Below are 18343 nucleotides of genomic sequence, written 5' to 3'. Positions count from 1 at the left end.
CAGGTGCGTTTTGAATGTACGTCAGCTCCTCTTCTCATCCGAAACTACGACAGTGCCGCGTGGCACACTTTCCACAACTAAAGAAGGGATGCTGCTCGCGTGATTCAGTAGAATATTTTTTATCAAATAACACATTATTTTTTCAATGCACGTTATGCTCAGGTCCGGTCCTGCTCACGAGCACGAGCTTAACCCACCTACCGTCTACCGACGACATTCCGGCGCTCAGACGCCTACCTCCGAGCGCCGCACCGTGTGCCACGTGTGTGTGTGTGTGTGTGTGTGCGTGTGTGTGTGTGTGTGTGTGTGTGTGTGTGTGTGTGTGTGTGTGTGTGTGTGTGTGTGTGTGTGTGTGTGTGTGTGTGTGTGTGTGTGTGTGTGTGTGTGTGTGTGTGTGTGTGTGTGTGTGTGTGTGTGTGCATGGTGTATCGGAATGATCACAATATCCCTACCACGATGCATAACCATGCCCCTGCAGGGGGGAGCGCTAGATCAACATATGCGCAAAGCCCACGACCAGAAACTTCTACGCTCTGACCTGACTGAAAACAAACTGATTCTAAAATCATGTCCGAACAAACGCCGCCTGCAAGCTCTTGACGTCATCCTCATCAGAGAAAGAACGCCTGACTTTAACAAACAGCTTAAATCATGCATTACTTTGGACCTGTTTAGTCGCCCAATAACAGCAATGTGATCCGATGCTTTTACTTTTCCATGATGTTGAACTGGCTGGGAAAGCGATGTGCTTATGTTTGTGCGTATTTCGTGACTTGACTAGATATTCGGATGCATAATCTTTTAACTGATGGTTTACCAATAATTACGTGTCGTAGAGCATGTCTCGTATTTGGCCATAATCGAATGCTATCCGCCAGACCGCTTCACATTGCTTTGAGGCTGGGGAACGAAAACTCTTAAATCGTAAGCTAGCTTAAACTGCTATATATATATATATATATATATATATATATATATATATATATATATATATATATATAAGCGAGTTTATTTATGAGTTGCCCAGAACAACCAGGGATTTGATTCAAGCAATCGAACAACGCACCAGAAACTGATAAAATTGTTTATTTGCCGTTGCGTATAACAAAGCAGTACACACCACCTGAGACATATCGCCTAAGTATACGAATATATATATATATATATATATATATATATATATATATATATATATCTATATCTATATCTATATATATCGCAAATGACAACGGCATCTTGGATACGAAATTATGTTTAATACTTTTTGATGTTATCTTTATCTAACTTAGAACTGTAAAAATGCAGCTTGTATGTAAGGTATAACAGTGACGTCAAATGCCATCCTAAACACGCTTAGATACACGAAATCAGTGGCTTTGAAGTCTCCGGCTCTTAGGAAGGATTTTGCCTTAGACAGAAAGCCACCGAGAAAACTGGATCGAATAAGGGATGAAAACGTACAAATATGGCTTCAGATGAAAGCTTGCAATTTTCCGTCCATGTACCGAGCGCTGCCACCAATTGTGAGGGTGCAGCTAAAGTAGGATATCTTCTTCTCCGCCGGGCAGGCCTGTTGGCCTTATGTTTAGATGACAAGCTGAACTTTTTGAAATTGAGGTATTGCTCGAGCCAGGTTTTGCAACATAATGATTCTTTAAAAATTCAGAACTCCGTATAAAGCAATGCCGAAACCGATAAATAACTGACAGCGGGTCTGTTATTGGAGACTGTTCATCTGTGCGCGCCATTTCTGTAGCATTCTGGGTTACCATTAAAAAGTTAATTTAAAAAGGCCTTGGGAAGCGGTGTCGCCCGGGGACGGCATAATCAGTTCAGAATATTGGTTAAGCCTTTAAAAAAAATCAGCCCGGCGTCATACACTGAGGAAAGCATCGTATCGGATTCAACGTCGGTAAGTAGATGTAGAGGATGCGAACTATGCTGGGCTCGTTTGTTCCATGAGGAGGGAATAATCTCGTGCTCCTGCTGTAAGGATGTCCGGGCCCCGATTATACAGCAGTCGGACGTCCCATACGGTGCATTTTGGCACATGAGCTTGGGGAGAGGCTGGGCAGGAACAATTGTTTAACTCTGGTAAATAGTGTACAAATCATATTGTCTCCCTTAATTTGACCAAATTTATTCTCAGAGTTGGTGAATGAGGCTGGAGTTCCATCCAGCTAAATAGTAACTGCACCTCTGGTCCCATATCTATGTATAGTAATATATCTAGGCCAGTAGAAGCCCAGGTGGGCATCATGTTTTCTGCACACCTGAGGTGAGAAAGATTCCACGTTGGTTGCTACGTAGGTGCCCTGACCACCATGTGTCAGATAGTCCTATTTATATTAGAGTGGCTTGCATGATATTTCAGTCATAAATTTTTTATGATGCACATGGGAAGTTATACAATGGGTCCACACCATTTGAAGCATTGGTTTATATCACCCTCAGCTGAGACTTGCACCTGTAGAATAAAACTGCTGTCAGTATGAACAATTTTTCATGTTCCATAGCTCAAAAAAGTGCAGTATATCTGAGCATACATATATAAAGGAAACACTTGCTTAGGAAGAAAAGACTTACTCAGGAAGCTAGAAACTTCCAGAATTACAGGCTGCCAATTTGCAATGGCCTTAGGCAACCACTGAGACCAGCTAGTGCATGGTATTTACTGTCTAACTACTGTTAAAAGATGCTATACATTATCAGCTGTGTGCACAGTATGAATTCATGTCGGCTTTTTTGTTCTCACTACAAGCTGCAGGCTTACAATTTGTGTTCTCTATCCCTAAGAATCAGTACCAAATACCAATTTTTGCTCTCAGTACAAGTGTACTTAAATTTGAAATGAGACAGTTTTTTATTTTGCAACAGATAGCACTCTTAAAAAATGTGTGAGATTCAACAAAGCTCTCAAGCTCTGAATAATGTAGATTTGGTGAGGTGAAGCCTTAGCAAGTAACATCATTGTCCAGAGCTAGTGGTTGTCATTGTCAGGACACATGTGCATATCTGGCATAAGGTCAATTTTATGACATCAGACCTCTGGGCAGTCAGCAAGTCAGATGTTCAGAACATTGTCATGGCCAACCTAGTTTGGTGTGTCTGTGATCACCATCAGTTGTATGAATGAGGTCATGACCCTGGATAAGGTCCTGTTACCACCCTTTTTGTTGTGAAGCAAGTGCTAGGTGTCTTGCTGCTGTCTTGCTCTATGTTTGTATGTGTGCATGTTTGTCTTATGCCTGTGTGTGCTAAAATGTGCACCAGCCTGGTGGTGTGAAATAAACTATTATTACTATTTCATTATGTCTACTGTCACTGATTCACATAGCCCTGTGTGACACATTTAAAGGAAATGCTTAGCTTTGAAACATGGCAGGCTCCATAGCCAATTTGTCGGTATTACAACTAAAGATGTTCAGAAAAAAACTTTGAATTTGTAGAATCTTTATCAGTTCACATTTTCTCATCACACCTTTTCCTTTAAGGGTAGCAGCTTTTAAGAGGTTAGGCTAAGCTGTGTCAGCCAGATTTTTTAATGTTTCACAATACTGTAATCCAGGAGTAAATGACCCTGAATAATCCAGTCTGGAGCCCATTACCAGTTGGTCCAGGGCCATTGTCATGCACCTTGAAGTTGGCAAATGTTTTGTGGCCAAGCTGTCACTGATTGTGAGCCAGAGGACTACAGCCAGTTCCACTCATTCTGACAGGAACAATCTGCTTATTTTGCCACCAATAATTGGTTCAGCCAGCCACAGCAGTGGCTTGCTCCATCCCCAGCTTATTTCTCAGACATGAGGCATGAAGCCCTGACAATTGTCTCTCATGATCATGACAACCTCCAGCGCTCAAGTTGATAAATAATGCTATCAGCTTAAGCTGCGGCCATGGTAATCATCACCTGAATATTTGTCCATGAAGCCACAATGGCAATCCAAAGAATTGGATGCACTGTCATTGCTGCAATCCATTCATTGTTCATTCTCTGTATGGACCAGCAAAGCATTGAATGTACACTGTTCTGCAATTGTGGTGGTGTATCATTTGGTAGTCATGTGTAATTGTCCTGTTTATTGACAGATCTAACTGGTGTTACATATCTGTGGTGCCTCAAGTCACTGGTTCACCCTGACATCAAGTCTTGGGTGCAACACACAACTCTGAACCAGACTGCCACATGATGGGGTCATTCAAGCAGAGAAATATAGAGTCTGGCCATCATGACCTGATCAATGACGTGGCGTTCGACTTTTATGGGCGGCGCCTGGCCACGTGCTCCAGCGACCACACAGTGAAGGTGTGGGACCAGGGCGAGGACGGTCAGTGGCACTGCTCATGCAAGTGGAAAGCTCACTCGGGCGCCGTGTGGAAGGTGACCTGGGCGCACCCGGAGTTCGGCCAGGTGCTGGCCACGTGCTCGTTCGACCGCACGGCCGCTGTCTGGGAGGAGATCGTGAGCGATGCCTCCAGCGACCACCATCAGAACACGTGGATCCGGCGCGCGCCGCTGGTGGACTCGCGCACTTCGGTGGCCGACGTCCGCTTCTCGCCGCGCTACATGGGCCTCCAGCTGGCCACCGTGTCGGCCGACGGCGTCATCCGCATCTACGAAGCCATGGACGTGATGAACCTGAGCACGTGGTCGCTTGAGCACGAGCTCAGCATGCGCTGCGCCGGCTCGTGCATCAGCTGGTCGCCGGCGCCGTCGGGCCTCTCGCAGCTGCTGGCCGCCGGCTCCGAGGAGCAGGTCGGCGCCGCCAACCCGCACACGGGCGGCGCCAAGGTGCTCGTGTTCGAGTACAGCAAGGGTGCGCGCAAGTGGAGCAAGGTGCAGAACCTGACAGCCATCACCGACAAGGTGCACGACATCGCGTTCGCGCCCAACATGGGCCGCTCGTTCCACGTGCTCGGCATCGCGTCGACGGCAGTGCGGATCGTGGCGCTGGCGCCGCCGGCGGCCGACAACGGCGGTGGCGGTGGGGCGTACGAGGTGCGCGAGCTGGCGCGGCTCGAGGACCACAGGTCGGTGGTTTGGCGCGTGGCCTGGAGCATCACCGGCACCATCCTGGGCTCGTCCGGCGACGACGGTTGCGTCCGACTTTGGAAAGCCAACTACCTGAACCACTGGAAGTGCATCTGCAAGCTGCTGGCCGACAATTCGGCCGCGGCCGACCGCGAGGCGGACGGTGCCGCGGCCCCGAACGCCTCCGGTAACGCCCTCTCCACGGCCAAGTACTACAAGCTGGGCGCCATCAAACGCCCCAACGAGGTAGCGTGGCACTGACGCTCGTGCTGGGCCCGCCGCGCTCCGCCCTACCGCTGCCGGTAGCCGGGTCCCGGCGGGGTCTGGGCGGTCTCTGCGGTCCAGCTGCCGCATGCGAAGTGGACACACCGCCCGGTCGCACCGTGCGCTCAAGTTCGGGGTGCTCCCGCGGCCCGTCACGCTGATGGCGCGGTGTTGTCGCCGCGACGCCTCGGCACCGGCGCAAGGGCAAGTTGTGAAACGCCGCTGGTCTCAAGATGAGGATCCTGGTATTGACTGGGGCCGTGTTTGAAAGGTGCGGAGTGCCGACGAGTGTTCGGTTGAGGTGGTGCTAGTATACGCTAGTATTTCGGCCGTGCTGCAACTTCCTGCAAGTCGGCGGAGCGGGGCTCCTCCAATGGCCCTGATATATATGCGGGGATTCACATCATCAATTAAATACATATAAAATATGGTGCATTTTATGAGTTCGTTCTCCCCAAGTTCGCGACGAACGCGAAGCCTTGCTTTGTCGGGGACACATGTTGGCGTACGTCTGCAGAGGTCTACGTCCCTACGCCAACAGGAGCCCCATGTCCTCGGGCGCGGAGGCTCGTCTACGGAGAGGAGAGGCGGCGTGAAACACTTCTGAAAGTGGCCCTCGGCGCTTGAGCCCGGCGGGGTTAGGTGCCTCACGCAGAAGCTGTGCGCGCCAGCCGCTTACGAAACGTAGCTTGGTTACACGGAGAGCCTGGACATCTCGTGGTGGGTGAAGTGCATACACGTGTGACTCACGACGAAAGATTCCGAATCACACAGAATCCACGTTATGCAGGTAGTGAATCTGCTATGCCGGAGCCATTTCCCATACCACTGACAGGTTAGGAATGGTTCACGTGTGAAATCGATCCACGCTTGACGTGGCAGACGCGTGCAGGCGAATTTCGTGCGGCATATATTCCTTTGGAGCCACATCGCGCGGGAAGCGAAACACTTCGACGAGACCAAGCAGCGAGGACTAGACCACCGGGCCCGGAGGATCCGGATGTCACTGCACCATTGATGAGGGCTCGCTGCGCATAGAGAATAAACACCACAGTACACGTCGGTAAACTCATAACAAACGCTTGTGGACGGGGCGCGCAAAAACTCCACAGGCCGCAGTTGGGTGGGGTACTATGCGCATGAGGAAAGCCAGTTAGTTTTCCGGAGTCTACAGGTCACCAGGATTTGCCTAGTCCACATTACCTCAGCAGGAGTGGACGTTTTTCTGGCATATTGGGCAGCGGTTTCTGGGACGTCATAGTTTTAATTTCACAGGACAACACTAGCAACTCCTAAAATTTCGTATTTCTGATGTAGCACACGCGCCAGGAACGAGCTGGGGATATTTGATCTCTCGATTCCGAAATCAATGCTAGCCAAATAGGCCGCGTGAGTCGGAAAGGTTGCTTATGGCATAAAGTATTACACCAGTCCATACAGCGCAAATCGAGAGAGCGCAAATTCGTACTTTCGTCATAGGAAACTATGCCCTGGTTCGTGATTGAGTCTTTTTTGGTAACGGCGACTGGAACAGTCAAGAGGTTTGCAACGCTTCAGGTGCACAGAACGCGTTGGATTGTCAGCTTCCCTGCTGAAGACGCACTGACATGGATTCATGTTTAAATAGTGGCCAGCACAAAAATGCTGAGCGAGCATAATTTACACGAACCAATCCACGAGGCTTTGCCCCAATCATTACTAAGCAAGGCATATTCACCTGACGGGGGAAGTAACGCATTTACCCCCACATGCCCCTTACCCGGTCATGAAACAACGCCCCCGTATGTCACAACGTGTGGGACAGATAAGCGTACAAAACTAGCAACTTTGGCGTCCCTAACAACAGTCCAGAACCTATCGCGCGTATCGCCGGGGTTCGGGCCGCAAGCCAATGATCACACGCACCGCGGCCCTGACCCCGCCGTCTCCTGCCACGCGAACGCCACGTGACCGAAGGACAACAGACTGTCCACGCGGCGCCGCGACGCCAGCGCCGCCACCGTCGAAGTCCCGTAATGGGCGCCGCGACGCCAGCGCCGCCGCCGTCGAAGTCCCGTACTCGGCGCAGCGGCGCGCGGCGATCACCGTCGGAGACCATTGCACATCTCATCTTTAACAGGCCGCCAGGGCGGGGCAGGTACGCGCATCCGGGCTAAGCCGGCCAGCGGGATCCGGCCGGAATATCCAGCCGAGCGCTGGCGGCGGGGGGAGGGGAGGGGTGCTATTGTTCCGGTTTTTGTTGGGCGGCCTTCTCGGCGGCAGCCGCCGCCGCCGCGATCTCCTCCGCCTCCCGGAGCAGCGCCTTCTCGATCCTCCGCTCCAGATCCAGCACCTTCTCGCGGTCCAGCAGCTGAATGATCTCCTCCATCTGCTTGCTGTTCAGCTTGAGGTTATCCTGGCCCATCAGCTCAATAACCTGGCGACAGCGACGATCACGGTCACGGGCGTAGTGTCACAAAATATGTTGGGGAAAATGGCTAAACCCGACACAAAATACACAAAAACGTGTTTCTCTGCGAACTTCACCGCTGTTTCCGAAATGGGAGCTAGAACCCCCTCCCCCCCAAGGCAACTGCATATGAGACTACACCCGCCGGTCTCGGTACGACAGCAAATCAGCCCACTGATCAGCCAGATCGGCCTAGAACCCCCCCCCCCCCCCCCTCCCGCAAGGCAACTGCATATAAGACTACACCCGCTGGTCTCGATACCACAGCAGATGAGCCTACAGTCACTGCAGGCCGTGTCAGAGCAGCGCCTCTCGCGCTGCAATCTGAGAAACACCGTTCCGCTGCGGAGCTTTAATCAACCAGTCTGGCCTGAGCCCGCGATCGTCAGAGAGCTCTTCTTTCACATCTTCTGTAAGCCACGGAGAAGTAACTCCGCAAAATCGTTACCGCGCCGATGCCGTCCCATGTTTATTGTTCCGTATCCCCAGACTCCGGGTCTCGGCGTCGAATACTTCACTCTCCCGTGAGAACTGACCACATCCCTTCCCGTCGACGACACCCCACCTGACGGCCGGGGCGTCACGTGACCACGGTCAGGCCCAGCTCCGCTCTCGATAGAGGGGCCTGGGGCACACTCACGTCCAGCACGTCCTCCACGCGGATCGAGCCGTCCTGATTGTCGTCCATCTTGGAGAGCACGTGAGCGATAGTGTTGAGCTTGGTCTGGTCGGGCACCGACTGGATGTGCTGCAGCGTCTGGATAAGCTCCTGGATGCCCACCTCCTCATCACTGTAACACGCAGAAGTGTCGTGTCGGGTGAAGTCAGCAGGGTCAAGGCCCCGCTCCGCACCTGTCCATACCATCCTTGATGCACTGTCTTGCCGTGAAGGCTGACAAATGGGTGGTTTCAAGTACACGCAAGGATTGTGGTCGGAAATTATCAAGACAGACCCGTTCTATTTCTAACCTCTATTTCCCTTTAAGCGGGGTGTTTCACATTTATATAGGGTTTTGAACTGAAATAGCCATATTGACGATCAGTCTGTGCAGGTCAGAGTCCTGTCCTTCTCAGGACCCAAACCCCTCTAGTTTCTGACTCACAGGCCTGCGAAGATGTAGACTATTGGGCGGGGGGGGGGGATTCCAAGGTCACCAAAGCATCCGTGACGCCATTATAACGTTATTCAAACCCTGTCACTGCATTAGCCATGCGGCGATCACGGCCAAGAAAATCCAAATTGTCGAGTCGTTCACATCTGACGTTCGTGAGCACGACTTCCAGACATAACAGCCGCAAACTGGCTCCTAATCAATGTTGTGCAAGGAACGATGACGTCATCAAACGATAAAGCATTGGGGGGCATGTTCAAAAAAGCAGACAAATCGTGTGTTCTAGAGCAGTCTCTTCCAATTGAAGACACACTAATAGTTATGAGTGAGCTCCTTGCATGATATCTCATGCTTGCTCCAACATCTCCAAGTGCCTTTAAACTCCCTTTTCCCTTTAAACTAGCAAAGGCGTCCATCGCGCTTGATAAAGCTGTGGCTGTCAGCAACTTTGCCGAAAATGATTCCTATATTCTACAGGATGCTGCCCAATGCTGGCACTGGGATAAATCACAATGCACAGTTGACCAATTCAAAGACTATTGACTTAAGGAAAATGGAACGACGCGACACCAAAGACTGGCATACTGAAGAATTGTACCATACCACGCAGTAATCGCGCGCGTGTGTATAAAACATTTGATCACAGGCATACGGATTATTCTCCTTTGACTGAAATGGTAAGCCAGTAACGTGCACAGAGCTAAAATATCGTAAGCATTGTCCCAGAGCGATACTAATATGACTCAAACGATATTACGAAAACTTAAGGCCCATGCCTGGCAAACTGCGAAGCAAATACCAGAGAGTTGCGAGCAATCACGAATTGAAAAAGTATCACGTCACGAAATGTATCAAACTCCACACATTGCCTTGCCTCTTTTTGCCGTCGCGGGAGGTGTTTTGTTCATGCAGCTTCTTCTCCTTGGCCTGCAGCTTGTCGATCATGGAGTCGAGCGAGCCGATCATCCTGTTAACGCTGTACTGCAGACCTCGAGCAGCCCTCGTCTCCTTCAGATGACTCATCTTCTTGCCGGCCTTGTTCATGATATCCCGCAGATCCTGCACATCCTGCACGACCACAAAAAAACCGGCAGTCGTGTGAAGAAACCGAGCGCATGTAAACATGCTGTGGGCACGGACGCAGCACTGCCGCAGCAGCGGACGCTGTGAGCCGGGACGCAGCACTGTCGCTGCAGCGGACGCTGTGAGTCGGGACACAGCGCTGCCGCCGTGAGCCAGGACACAGCGCTGCCGCTGCAGCGGATGCTGTGAGTCGGGACGCAGCGCTGCCGCTGCAGCGGACGCAGGGCACAGCGGCACGGCACGCTCTTACCGATCAATCAAGACCATATAGTGGTGCGAATACTCTCTTAGCAACACGCACAAGTAATTATCCGCGCGGCCATCGCTGCCACTGATTATGGCTTCTCGGGTAATTCGCCGCTTGCTTATGTGCTGTCTGGGTCTACACACCTTATCCTGGACAGTGGAAAAGGCGCCCACCCCAGCACAAGCCGACCGGCCGCGGTGCTCATCTCAGCACAGTTCAGCTTAGCTCAGTTCAGTTCAGTTCAGTTCAGTTCAGTTCAGCTCAGTTCAGCACAGCTCAGTTCAGCTCAGCTCAGCCCAGCTCAGCTCGGCTCAGCTCAGCCCAGCTCAGCTCAGCTCAGCTCAGCTCAGCTCAGCTCAGCTCAGCTCAGCTCAGGTTGCTCACCTCCTGGTAGTCGGCCATCTCTTCCTTGATGTCCTCTAGTTCTTCCTGCTCGAGCAGCGGCCGGCGTCGGGTGGCTGCCAGAGTCTCGAGCGCGCCCTCGATTTCGGATACGTCACGTGACGTCAGCTCGCCCACCTCCTCCGCCCGGTCGGCCAATGTGGGTGCCGTGTCTCGCAGCAGCTCGGCATCCAGTTCCGGTGCGGGTGCGGGTGCGGGTGCGGGTGCGGGTGCGGGCGCGGGTGCAGGTGCGGGTGCAGGTGCAGGTGCAGGTGCGGGTGCGGGTTCAGGTGCGGGTGCCGTCGCCGGTGCCGGCTCGACCAACTCGGCCGGCTCCGGCGCGCGCCGTGCCGCCTCTTCCTGTTGCTGCTGCTGCGCAGCCGCTTCGACGCGACGCTGCTCCTCGTCCTCCTCCAAGATCTTGCGCTCCTCGTCCTTGATCACGTCCACGCGCGTCTTGAAGTCGACGCGGCCCTCGCGATCTCCGATGGCGGCGCGCGTGGCCGTGCCCTGTGTGGGGTGGCGACACAGGGTCAGATTCCGGAGACAGGGAGATATTACGCAAGGTCAGGCTCCACGCGGGCAGGGAGCCGCGACACTGGGTCCAGCTCTGGAAAGACCGGAAGCGGTGACAATGGGTCGGGGAGGGGTGACACTGGGTCCAGCTCCGGAGAGAGGGAGCGGCGACACTGGGCCGGACTTCGGACAGACAGAAGGAGATTACACAAGGCTCGGCTCCAAACGTACATGGAGCGACTAAACAAAGTCAAGTTCCAGCGAACGCAAAACGGCAAAGGCAGGTCAATGTCAAAATGGACAAATGATGACCATGTTGACTAGAAAAAACATCAAAATGGCACCGGATGATCAACTCCGATGCGGTGAGCGGAGTGCGTTCATGGTTCAAGATGTCATGCACATGTACCAAACAAAAGAACAGCTGCAAGAAAACACCCACATCTTGAAAACGTTGAAACACCTCAAACCCAATCACGCACAAGATCACACGCATGGCAACCCGTCTCCACCGGGCGAGAGTAAGCCAGAGCTGGGGGCGGCGGCGCCGGGCGCTGTGCGCTAACGTACCACAGACTCAGGCAGACGGGAGATGGCAGCCTTCAGCTGGTCGCCGGCAGGCAGGTTCTCCGGCAGGTACAAGGCGCGGGAGAGCAGCAGCAGAGACGGGGGCACCTGTCCACACACACGCACACGCGATGGTGAGGTGACACACGACACCGGCGGGTCAGAGGTCCTACAGAAGACCTGTGGAAGCCACTAGCCGTCTGCTCTACGCGCCACTTGACACCATAAAATTTCCAGAGACTGTACCACATTTTGCTATTGGAACTTCACTTAATGGGTTGAGCTGCACACGTGCTTTACTTATGTACAGTCCCCTCCTCCCCCCCCCCCCCCACGCCGTGCGCAGAAGCCGTACGCACGCTCCTTCCATGAGGCCGATTTATTATCTCGTGTTGCTTACAACCCTTACTACTGACACATTTAGCGGACTGAAAACAAACCACATGACATAACGACTCGGTGCCAACAGTGGCCAGGTTACCGGCGGTGGGAGGAGGGGTGGGGGTGGGTGGGTGGGTGGGTGGGGGGGGGGGGGGCGACGTGAAGCGCCAGACACACCTTCTCGTTGAGGCTGAGGTCGAGCCACTTGGAGAGCTGAGAGCGCAGCCGGTCCACGGACACGCCGTACGCTCGCATGCCCCGCGCGCGACACGCCGACTGCAGCTCCTCCACCACCATCGTCTCAACGCCCTCCCGCTGGATAATCTGACGGCAAGGGTCCGTGGAGCCACATACACAGCCGTCCAAACGCAGCAGAGAACTGAATATCAGGCAAAGTGCTCTCCATTCAGCACACCCGACGGCAGAATCGAGAACACTAGCACGTCGGTCCCGCTTCTGCAGCCCGCGCCCCAACCGAGACGCTCAATGGTACAGCGATTCACTAGCGGTCGCGTCATCCACCCCGGTTTGGGAGGCCTCAAAAACAGGTACTGATACGGCACAGAGACTGTGACCATGCCGTGGTGTCCTGTCGACCACTGGGCGATGTGGGCCGGTGTTCGCTGTCACCCTCGCCACGGCCCACCCGCGGGAGCCACCCCCTGCCCCGGCGTTTGCAGTCACCCCCGCCCCGGCCCGCCCACAGCAGCCACCCCTGCCCCGGCGTTGGCCGTCACCCGCCCGCCAGCAGCAGCCACCCCTGTCCCGGCGTTCGCCGTCACCCGCCCGCCAGCAGCAGCCACCCCTGCCCCGGCGTTCGCCGTCACCCCCGCCCCAGCTCACCCGCCGCAGCCACCCCTTGTCCCGGCGTTCCCCGTCACCCCTGCTCCGGCCCACCCGCAGCAGCCACCCCTGCCCCGGCGTTCGCCGTCACCTCCGCCCCGGCCCACCAGCAGCAGCCACCCCCTGCCCCGGCGTTCGCCGTCACCTCCGCCCCGGCTCACCCGCAGCAGCCACTCCTGCCCCGGCGTTCGCCGTCGCCCCCGCCCCGGCTCACACGCAGGAGCCTGCTGCCATGCAATACCAACATCACAGGCTCCGGGTAAGCCAGTCGCTGAAAGCGAGTCGGACAACGAGACACTACACAACTTAAGTGATAGCGCGGGCAACGCGATCGCTAACGCGTCGTCTATAACTGTAAATGGTCGTCCTTTTCAACGCACATCGGTCTCAACAATGTAAGACTTAAGCCCACCCGCTGAAAACGCGATAAACACCCAGTAATTTTCCGAGACACTGACCCTACGCTACAGGGATGCTATGCCGCCAAACACTGGCACAACCAACCATGGGCCACCCGTGCATCGAAACCTTTTCGCGCCTCACGACCAGAGCGAACAACCGGCCCTCGGCGCCGCGGCGCGGCCAACCTTGTCGTCGGCCTTGAGACCGCGCAGCTTCATCTGGATGAGGAAGCGAAGGAAGTTGTTGGTGCCGAACGTCGGAATCTCGAGCACTCGACACAGCGCGACGAGCTCCGGCCGGTCCAGCGAGTCGAGCGTCACCTCGTCCTCGAACAGCTTCGAGAACTTGATGATCTGCTCGTTGGAGGCCTGCTCCCCGGATGTTCGGATCTGGAACGTGGCCGACAGCGCCGTCAGAGAATGGCCGCGCACGACCGCGGGGCGCCGGCACTACGACATAATACTGACCACAGGTTCCTGGTCCTGGCTTGTTAACACCAGGGAAGCATGGCAGCATCACGCACAAGCCTCATTCAAACGCATGGGCCACTGAGGTGCAAGCACATTTATTTTGCAATGTTGTTCCACAGACGTTGAACAAGGTAACTGCTGTACTTACCTGCAGATACTGCAAAACAGATTTTGCCTGCCATCAAATCACCAGAAAACCTCATTCAGTCATGGTCCATAGAGCATGGTTCCTAAGAACCATTCACAGTGTCAGAGTTTTATAAGTACCTCTTTAAAGAAGTCCGCAAACTCCCTCGCAGTGTCTGAGTAATGACCTTTGCCTTTCAGTGCCATCGAGTCCAGGGTCTTTTGAAGGAACTTCGCCGTTTCTAACTTAAGTTTGAGCTTCTGTTTCATCTTGGCCTCCTGTAATCCCAGACAAGTGATCACACGTTATCACAGTCAATGTCACCGAGCGTTAGCTTTGTTCGTAAACCATCCAGTTACATTCAAAAGACGGCAAGCCTGCACAAAATAAAAATCCTGGATTCACAGGACTACGTAGATCATACATGTTCGATACACCTCCACACCTCAATGAATGCAGCGCACGCATTAGGCACCATATTTTCTTGAATCGGCAGCATCACTAAAAAAAACACAACTATATGAATTACAGGTCTAAAGCCCAGGTTTTAATAGCACCGTCCCTGCCACGGGCCACCAACGACGCACCAAATAACGTCAAATACATTCTAATACCGGAGCCTTCACGGCGCGTCAGCGCAGCCATCGTTATGCCTTCCGAACTGATTCAGAACTCGCTGCCGGTGCCGCCTCACGAGTACTAGTCTAACGGCACGGTCTAACTGATGAAGTAAAACGTGTGCGTATTGCCTCCTGCTATGCGAAAACACATCGTTTTTGGAGACACATTACATTGTCATTCCCTGTAAAAGAAAGCATGTGAAATTCAATTGCACGTAACGGGCTAGTAAATACAGAGGAGTAAACCATCTAACTTCCGCCATGTGAGGGCCGCCCGTTACATTAATTGTCTAGTAGCCGTATGCACGCTGATATCATCGGCGAAATCCCAGGCCAACGCTCCTGGCCTGTCGCTGGGGACTTTTTGTGCCCGTCATGCCGCATCACAGACCACTGCTGTATCAGCGTCCGCCAGAGAATCGCACGCCCTCGTTCCCAACGGACGGCACAAACAAGGAGCGCGGTACGCGTGACGTCACGGCTGAGATTATCTGAGGAAGGGCCGTGCGTGTAGACAGGTCACCGGCGGAGGTGCCACAAAACAGATCGTCTCGCCTCGCGCGCACAGCCAGGCCGGTGGTGCTGTCATCACAAAACAGGCAGTCCTGTCCAACAAACACAGCCAGACCACCGGTGGTGCCGCCACGCACGGGGCAGCCGGCGCCAGCCTGAACGCTGTGCATCGGCAGCGGCTCCGCGCCGTCCTCAGCGGCAGCGACCCGGTCCAGCGGCCGGGACCGACAGCGGTGCACAGCGGCCCCACCGCCGGTCACCGCCCGGTCCAACGCCACGGACCGACGACGGTGCACAACGGCCCGACAACTGGTCACCGCCCGGTCCAGCGACCGGGGACTGACGGTGGCGCAGAGATGGCGGCGGACGTGACCAGGCTCACTGGCTCACCGTCCACAGACACTGTAGCGGTCCTCGCTGACGGACGCTCATCGCGGGAGTCAAAAGCCAAGGTTCAGCCAAGAAAAAGCCAAACTTATCGCGGAAGCGGACCTTCTACCGCCTTTCTGCGGGCCGACCAAAAAATGCTACCAAAACGTTTTCAATAAGAGCTCCTCTCCTATCGAACACAATGTCTCGCAAACATCCACAGTGGTTCTTTATGCGTTCCCCGCGTCGCACGTCATGCTTTAAAGGGAGAGTTCCACATTTATATGTGGTTTTGAGCCGAAATAGCCATAGTGATGCAACTTTCAATGCCGTTCACAATCCTGCCCTTTTTAAGACCTGAGCCCCTGTAGTTTCTGAGCGACAAGCCCGCGAAAATGGGGAAAGGTGTATCGGAGAGAATATTTCAGTCACCTTGACATTCGTGATGGCTAATAACGTCATTCAAATCCTGTCATTTCATAACTCACGCGGCGATCAAGGCAAAAAACAAATACAATTGTCGAGGCGTCCATATCTGGCGTTCATGAGCGCGATTTCCAGATATAACAGTCGTCAACTGGCTCTCACTCAATGCTGTGCGAGGCACGCCCAATGAAGGGTGTCTCGGTGGCACCTTTCCAGTGCGATCCACCCGTTCACACCACGCGATGGAGCGGCGCAAGTCGGTCTCGGTCGCCTAGCGGCACCGCCGTACCAACCCGCCGGACCGGCCGAAGGCAGCTGCCTTCAGGCGCTGGACAACTGCCCTGGCATAGACCGCGTCATCTCCGATCAGCCGGCCCCGCCGCTGCCAACCGATCAGCCGCCGCCCGCCGGAGACGGCTGATTGCTCGTCGAGCTGCGGCGTCGCCAGCACGTCCTCCAGTGCTGAGCGACAGAGTATGCTCTGCTTGCGGCAGCGCGAGGGCTGAGGAGGTGGCAGTCGGAGCAGGGCTCCCAACATCCCGCGACTCCCTCGCAACAGCTCCACAGCCCTGATGGCTGTAGTCACATGGTCTGAGTCGGTACTCGGCCTCCTCTCCCCGATCCGCGCACAACTGACGAGCCGACAGCCCCGCCCCAGCCGGGTTGGTCTCTGCTCCACCGCGAGGCTCACCGAGTGGCGCCCGACACTCTGACAGGTCCCCAACGTCACGCATCGATTGCTGCCAGTGAGGCCGCATTTTGGATTGCAAATCGTTCGTTTGGAATTCGAACCTCACCGCCATCCCGCTCTCTACTTCACCTGTGAAGCTGTGGTGGGCTCGATGACGTGGAGCGCCACTGACACGGGACGCCACGCCCTTACAACAAGGGTTTGGCACACGGCGGAGGAACGTTTCACGCAGCTGTGAACTGATCATATTATCTCGGCGAGCCAAATATAAGCCCACGACCATGCAACAATCGTAAGCAATACAATGGAAGCGAGTTCCTGCGGTTCAGATGTTGGTGCTCCTGAATGTGCTAAGGTGGCAGACGTCTCAACACACTGGCAATACCCGCATTCGTCGCGATGATGACAAGGTAACAATGTGCTTGAAAGCCGTGTGAAACTGTAAAGCCCCCTCCCCCTCCCCCACGAGCTGAAATGGATGCCTAGCGAGGTCAGCACGACTGTTCCACCACCCACCTCAGCGTTAGACGTCTGGAACGTGGAGGGCAACATCTGAGGGAAGATCTTCAGCGCCACAGGCAGCAACAACTCCATGAACGGGATGATAATAAACACAGAGAACGGCAGCAGCCGGAACAAGTCGGCCACCGTGCGCACCAGCTGAAACGGAAATAACATGGATCAGGGGAGGACGACGACCACCGTCGAGTGCGGCTCTAAAGATCATCCGCAACCACAGACAGGGCAGAAGGGCCCAACTCTGACCACCCATACAGCAAAGCCGAAGCCGAGACACGTTCTCGCCAGCAACCCAGCGGTCTGCTGCTTACTGTGACGGCCAGATCCCTCACCTGTCGCTGTTCCCGGCGTGACAGGCTCTTGCCGTTGAGCACCTTCCACACGAGTCTGCGAGAGATGTTGATGTTGATGAAGAGCAGCTTGAAGCCGTGATAGTAGTGCTTCACCTCGTCGACGAAGCGGATCCAGAGGGTGCGGCGCGGCGGCTCCTTGACAGCCGGCAGCGGCTCTGGCTGCGGCGCGGGCGGCGCCGGCGGCTGCGGCGCGACCGCCGGCGCCGCATCGCCCTCCGAGTCCTTCAGCTGGTCCCGCAGCGACTCCACCGACTCTTCCACCTTTGAGGAGGGCTTGTGCAGCTCCTTCTCGCGCAGCTGGCAGGAGATGTGGACGCCGCGCTGGGAGGCCGGCTGAACGGGGACGGCCAGCCACAGCGCAGGCTGCAGCTGCCAGCGCGCGGCGCGCGGCAGCCGGACCAGCGAGCCCGGCGGCACGGCTGATGCCAGCAGCGCGCCCCGCCCAGCCGCCCGGCACACAGTCAGCCAGCAGCTGACCATGGCGGCCGTGCTGCGATGACACCGCCTGCCGAGGAAGGCAGGAAGGCGCTGAAGAGCCACGCAGGCTGGTCAGAGGGTGACATGCGGAGATACCGCGACCCGAGCCAGCGACCCCCCCCCCTCCCTATAAACTGACCAATGAGTTTAGTCTTGGAATATGCTTCCATTTCCCAGGTAGTGCTTTTTAAATAAAGGCAGAAAGACATCTAAAGACCTGGTCAACAAAGAGTCACGAGGCCCCATCGGGGTTGGCCGGCCTCAGATTCTGCACACATCCTCGAAACTAATCTTACCACCCGACCTGCCTGAATCTATCTACAAATGAGATCTTGAGACCGACAGAACTTGTCCCAATGATTTTTAAATGTTGCCGGGGAGTACTTCCTACAACTTCTTTTGACAGTCCATGCCAATCATCCACTGCTCCTCGACGAAATGCCATCAGCTGCTTTATAGATCTACTCCCACCTTTTGTAACTGAAACTAGCTTCCTCTAAA

General features: G+C 54.6%; 2 protein-coding genes across 2 annotated transcripts; one reads left to right on the top strand and one right to left on the bottom strand.

Moving 5' to 3' along the window:
• Window positions 1–1772: 1772 nt before the first annotated feature.
• Window positions 1773–5703, top strand: LOC119111822 (nucleoporin SEH1). The gene is made up of 2 exons (XM_037235652.1): window positions 1773–1912; window positions 4090–5703. Exon 2 carries the CDS (start codon window positions 4187–4189, stop codon window positions 5291–5293), a length of 1107 nt encoding a protein of 368 aa, XP_037091547.1. The 5' UTR covers window positions 1773–1912; window positions 4090–4186; the 3' UTR covers window positions 5294–5703.
• Window positions 5323–17171, bottom strand: LOC119111249 (mitochondrial proton/calcium exchanger protein). The gene is made up of 10 exons (XM_037235070.1): window positions 17010–17171; window positions 13463–13666; window positions 12210–12356; window positions 11655–11759; window positions 10959–11078; window positions 10572–10751; window positions 9732–9925; window positions 8386–8536; window positions 7599–7712; window positions 5323–5328 (listed from the first exon to the last, which is right to left on the bottom strand). The coding sequence occupies exons 1-10, from the start codon at window positions 17169–17171 to the stop codon at window positions 5323–5325; spliced, it is 1383 nt and encodes a 460-aa protein (XP_037090965.1).
• Between the last annotated feature and the right edge of the window lie 1172 nt (window positions 17172–18343).

This window comes from Pollicipes pollicipes, unplaced genomic scaffold (genome assembly GCF_011947565.3).
Source record: "Pollicipes pollicipes isolate AB1234 unplaced genomic scaffold, Ppol_2.1 Scaffold_7261;HRSCAF=8764_pilon_pilon_pilon, whole genome shotgun sequence".
Taxonomy (NCBI): domain Eukaryota; kingdom Metazoa; phylum Arthropoda; class Thecostraca; order Pollicipedomorpha; family Pollicipedidae; genus Pollicipes; species Pollicipes pollicipes.
The sequence above is the reverse complement of the archived record's forward strand: the minus strand, read 5'-3'. Positions and strand labels throughout refer to the sequence as shown.

Coding starts and splice junctions, on each gene's coding strand:
- LOC119111822 (XM_037235652.1), top strand. CDS start 4,187: ATGATGGGGTCATTCAAGCAGAGAAATATAGAGTCTGGCCATCATGAC.
- LOC119111249 (XM_037235070.1), bottom strand. CDS start 17,171: ATGTTATTTCCGTTTCAGCTGGTGCGCACGGTGGCCGACTTGTTCCGG. Junction 13,667..17,009: donor TCCAGACGTCTAACGCTGAG/GTGGGTGGTGGA, acceptor GCCACGTTCCAG/ATCCGAACATCCGGGGAGCA. Junction 10,752..10,958: donor AGGACGAGGAGCAGCGTCGC/GTCGAAGCGGCT, acceptor CTGGATGCCGAG/CTGCTGCGAGACACGGCACC.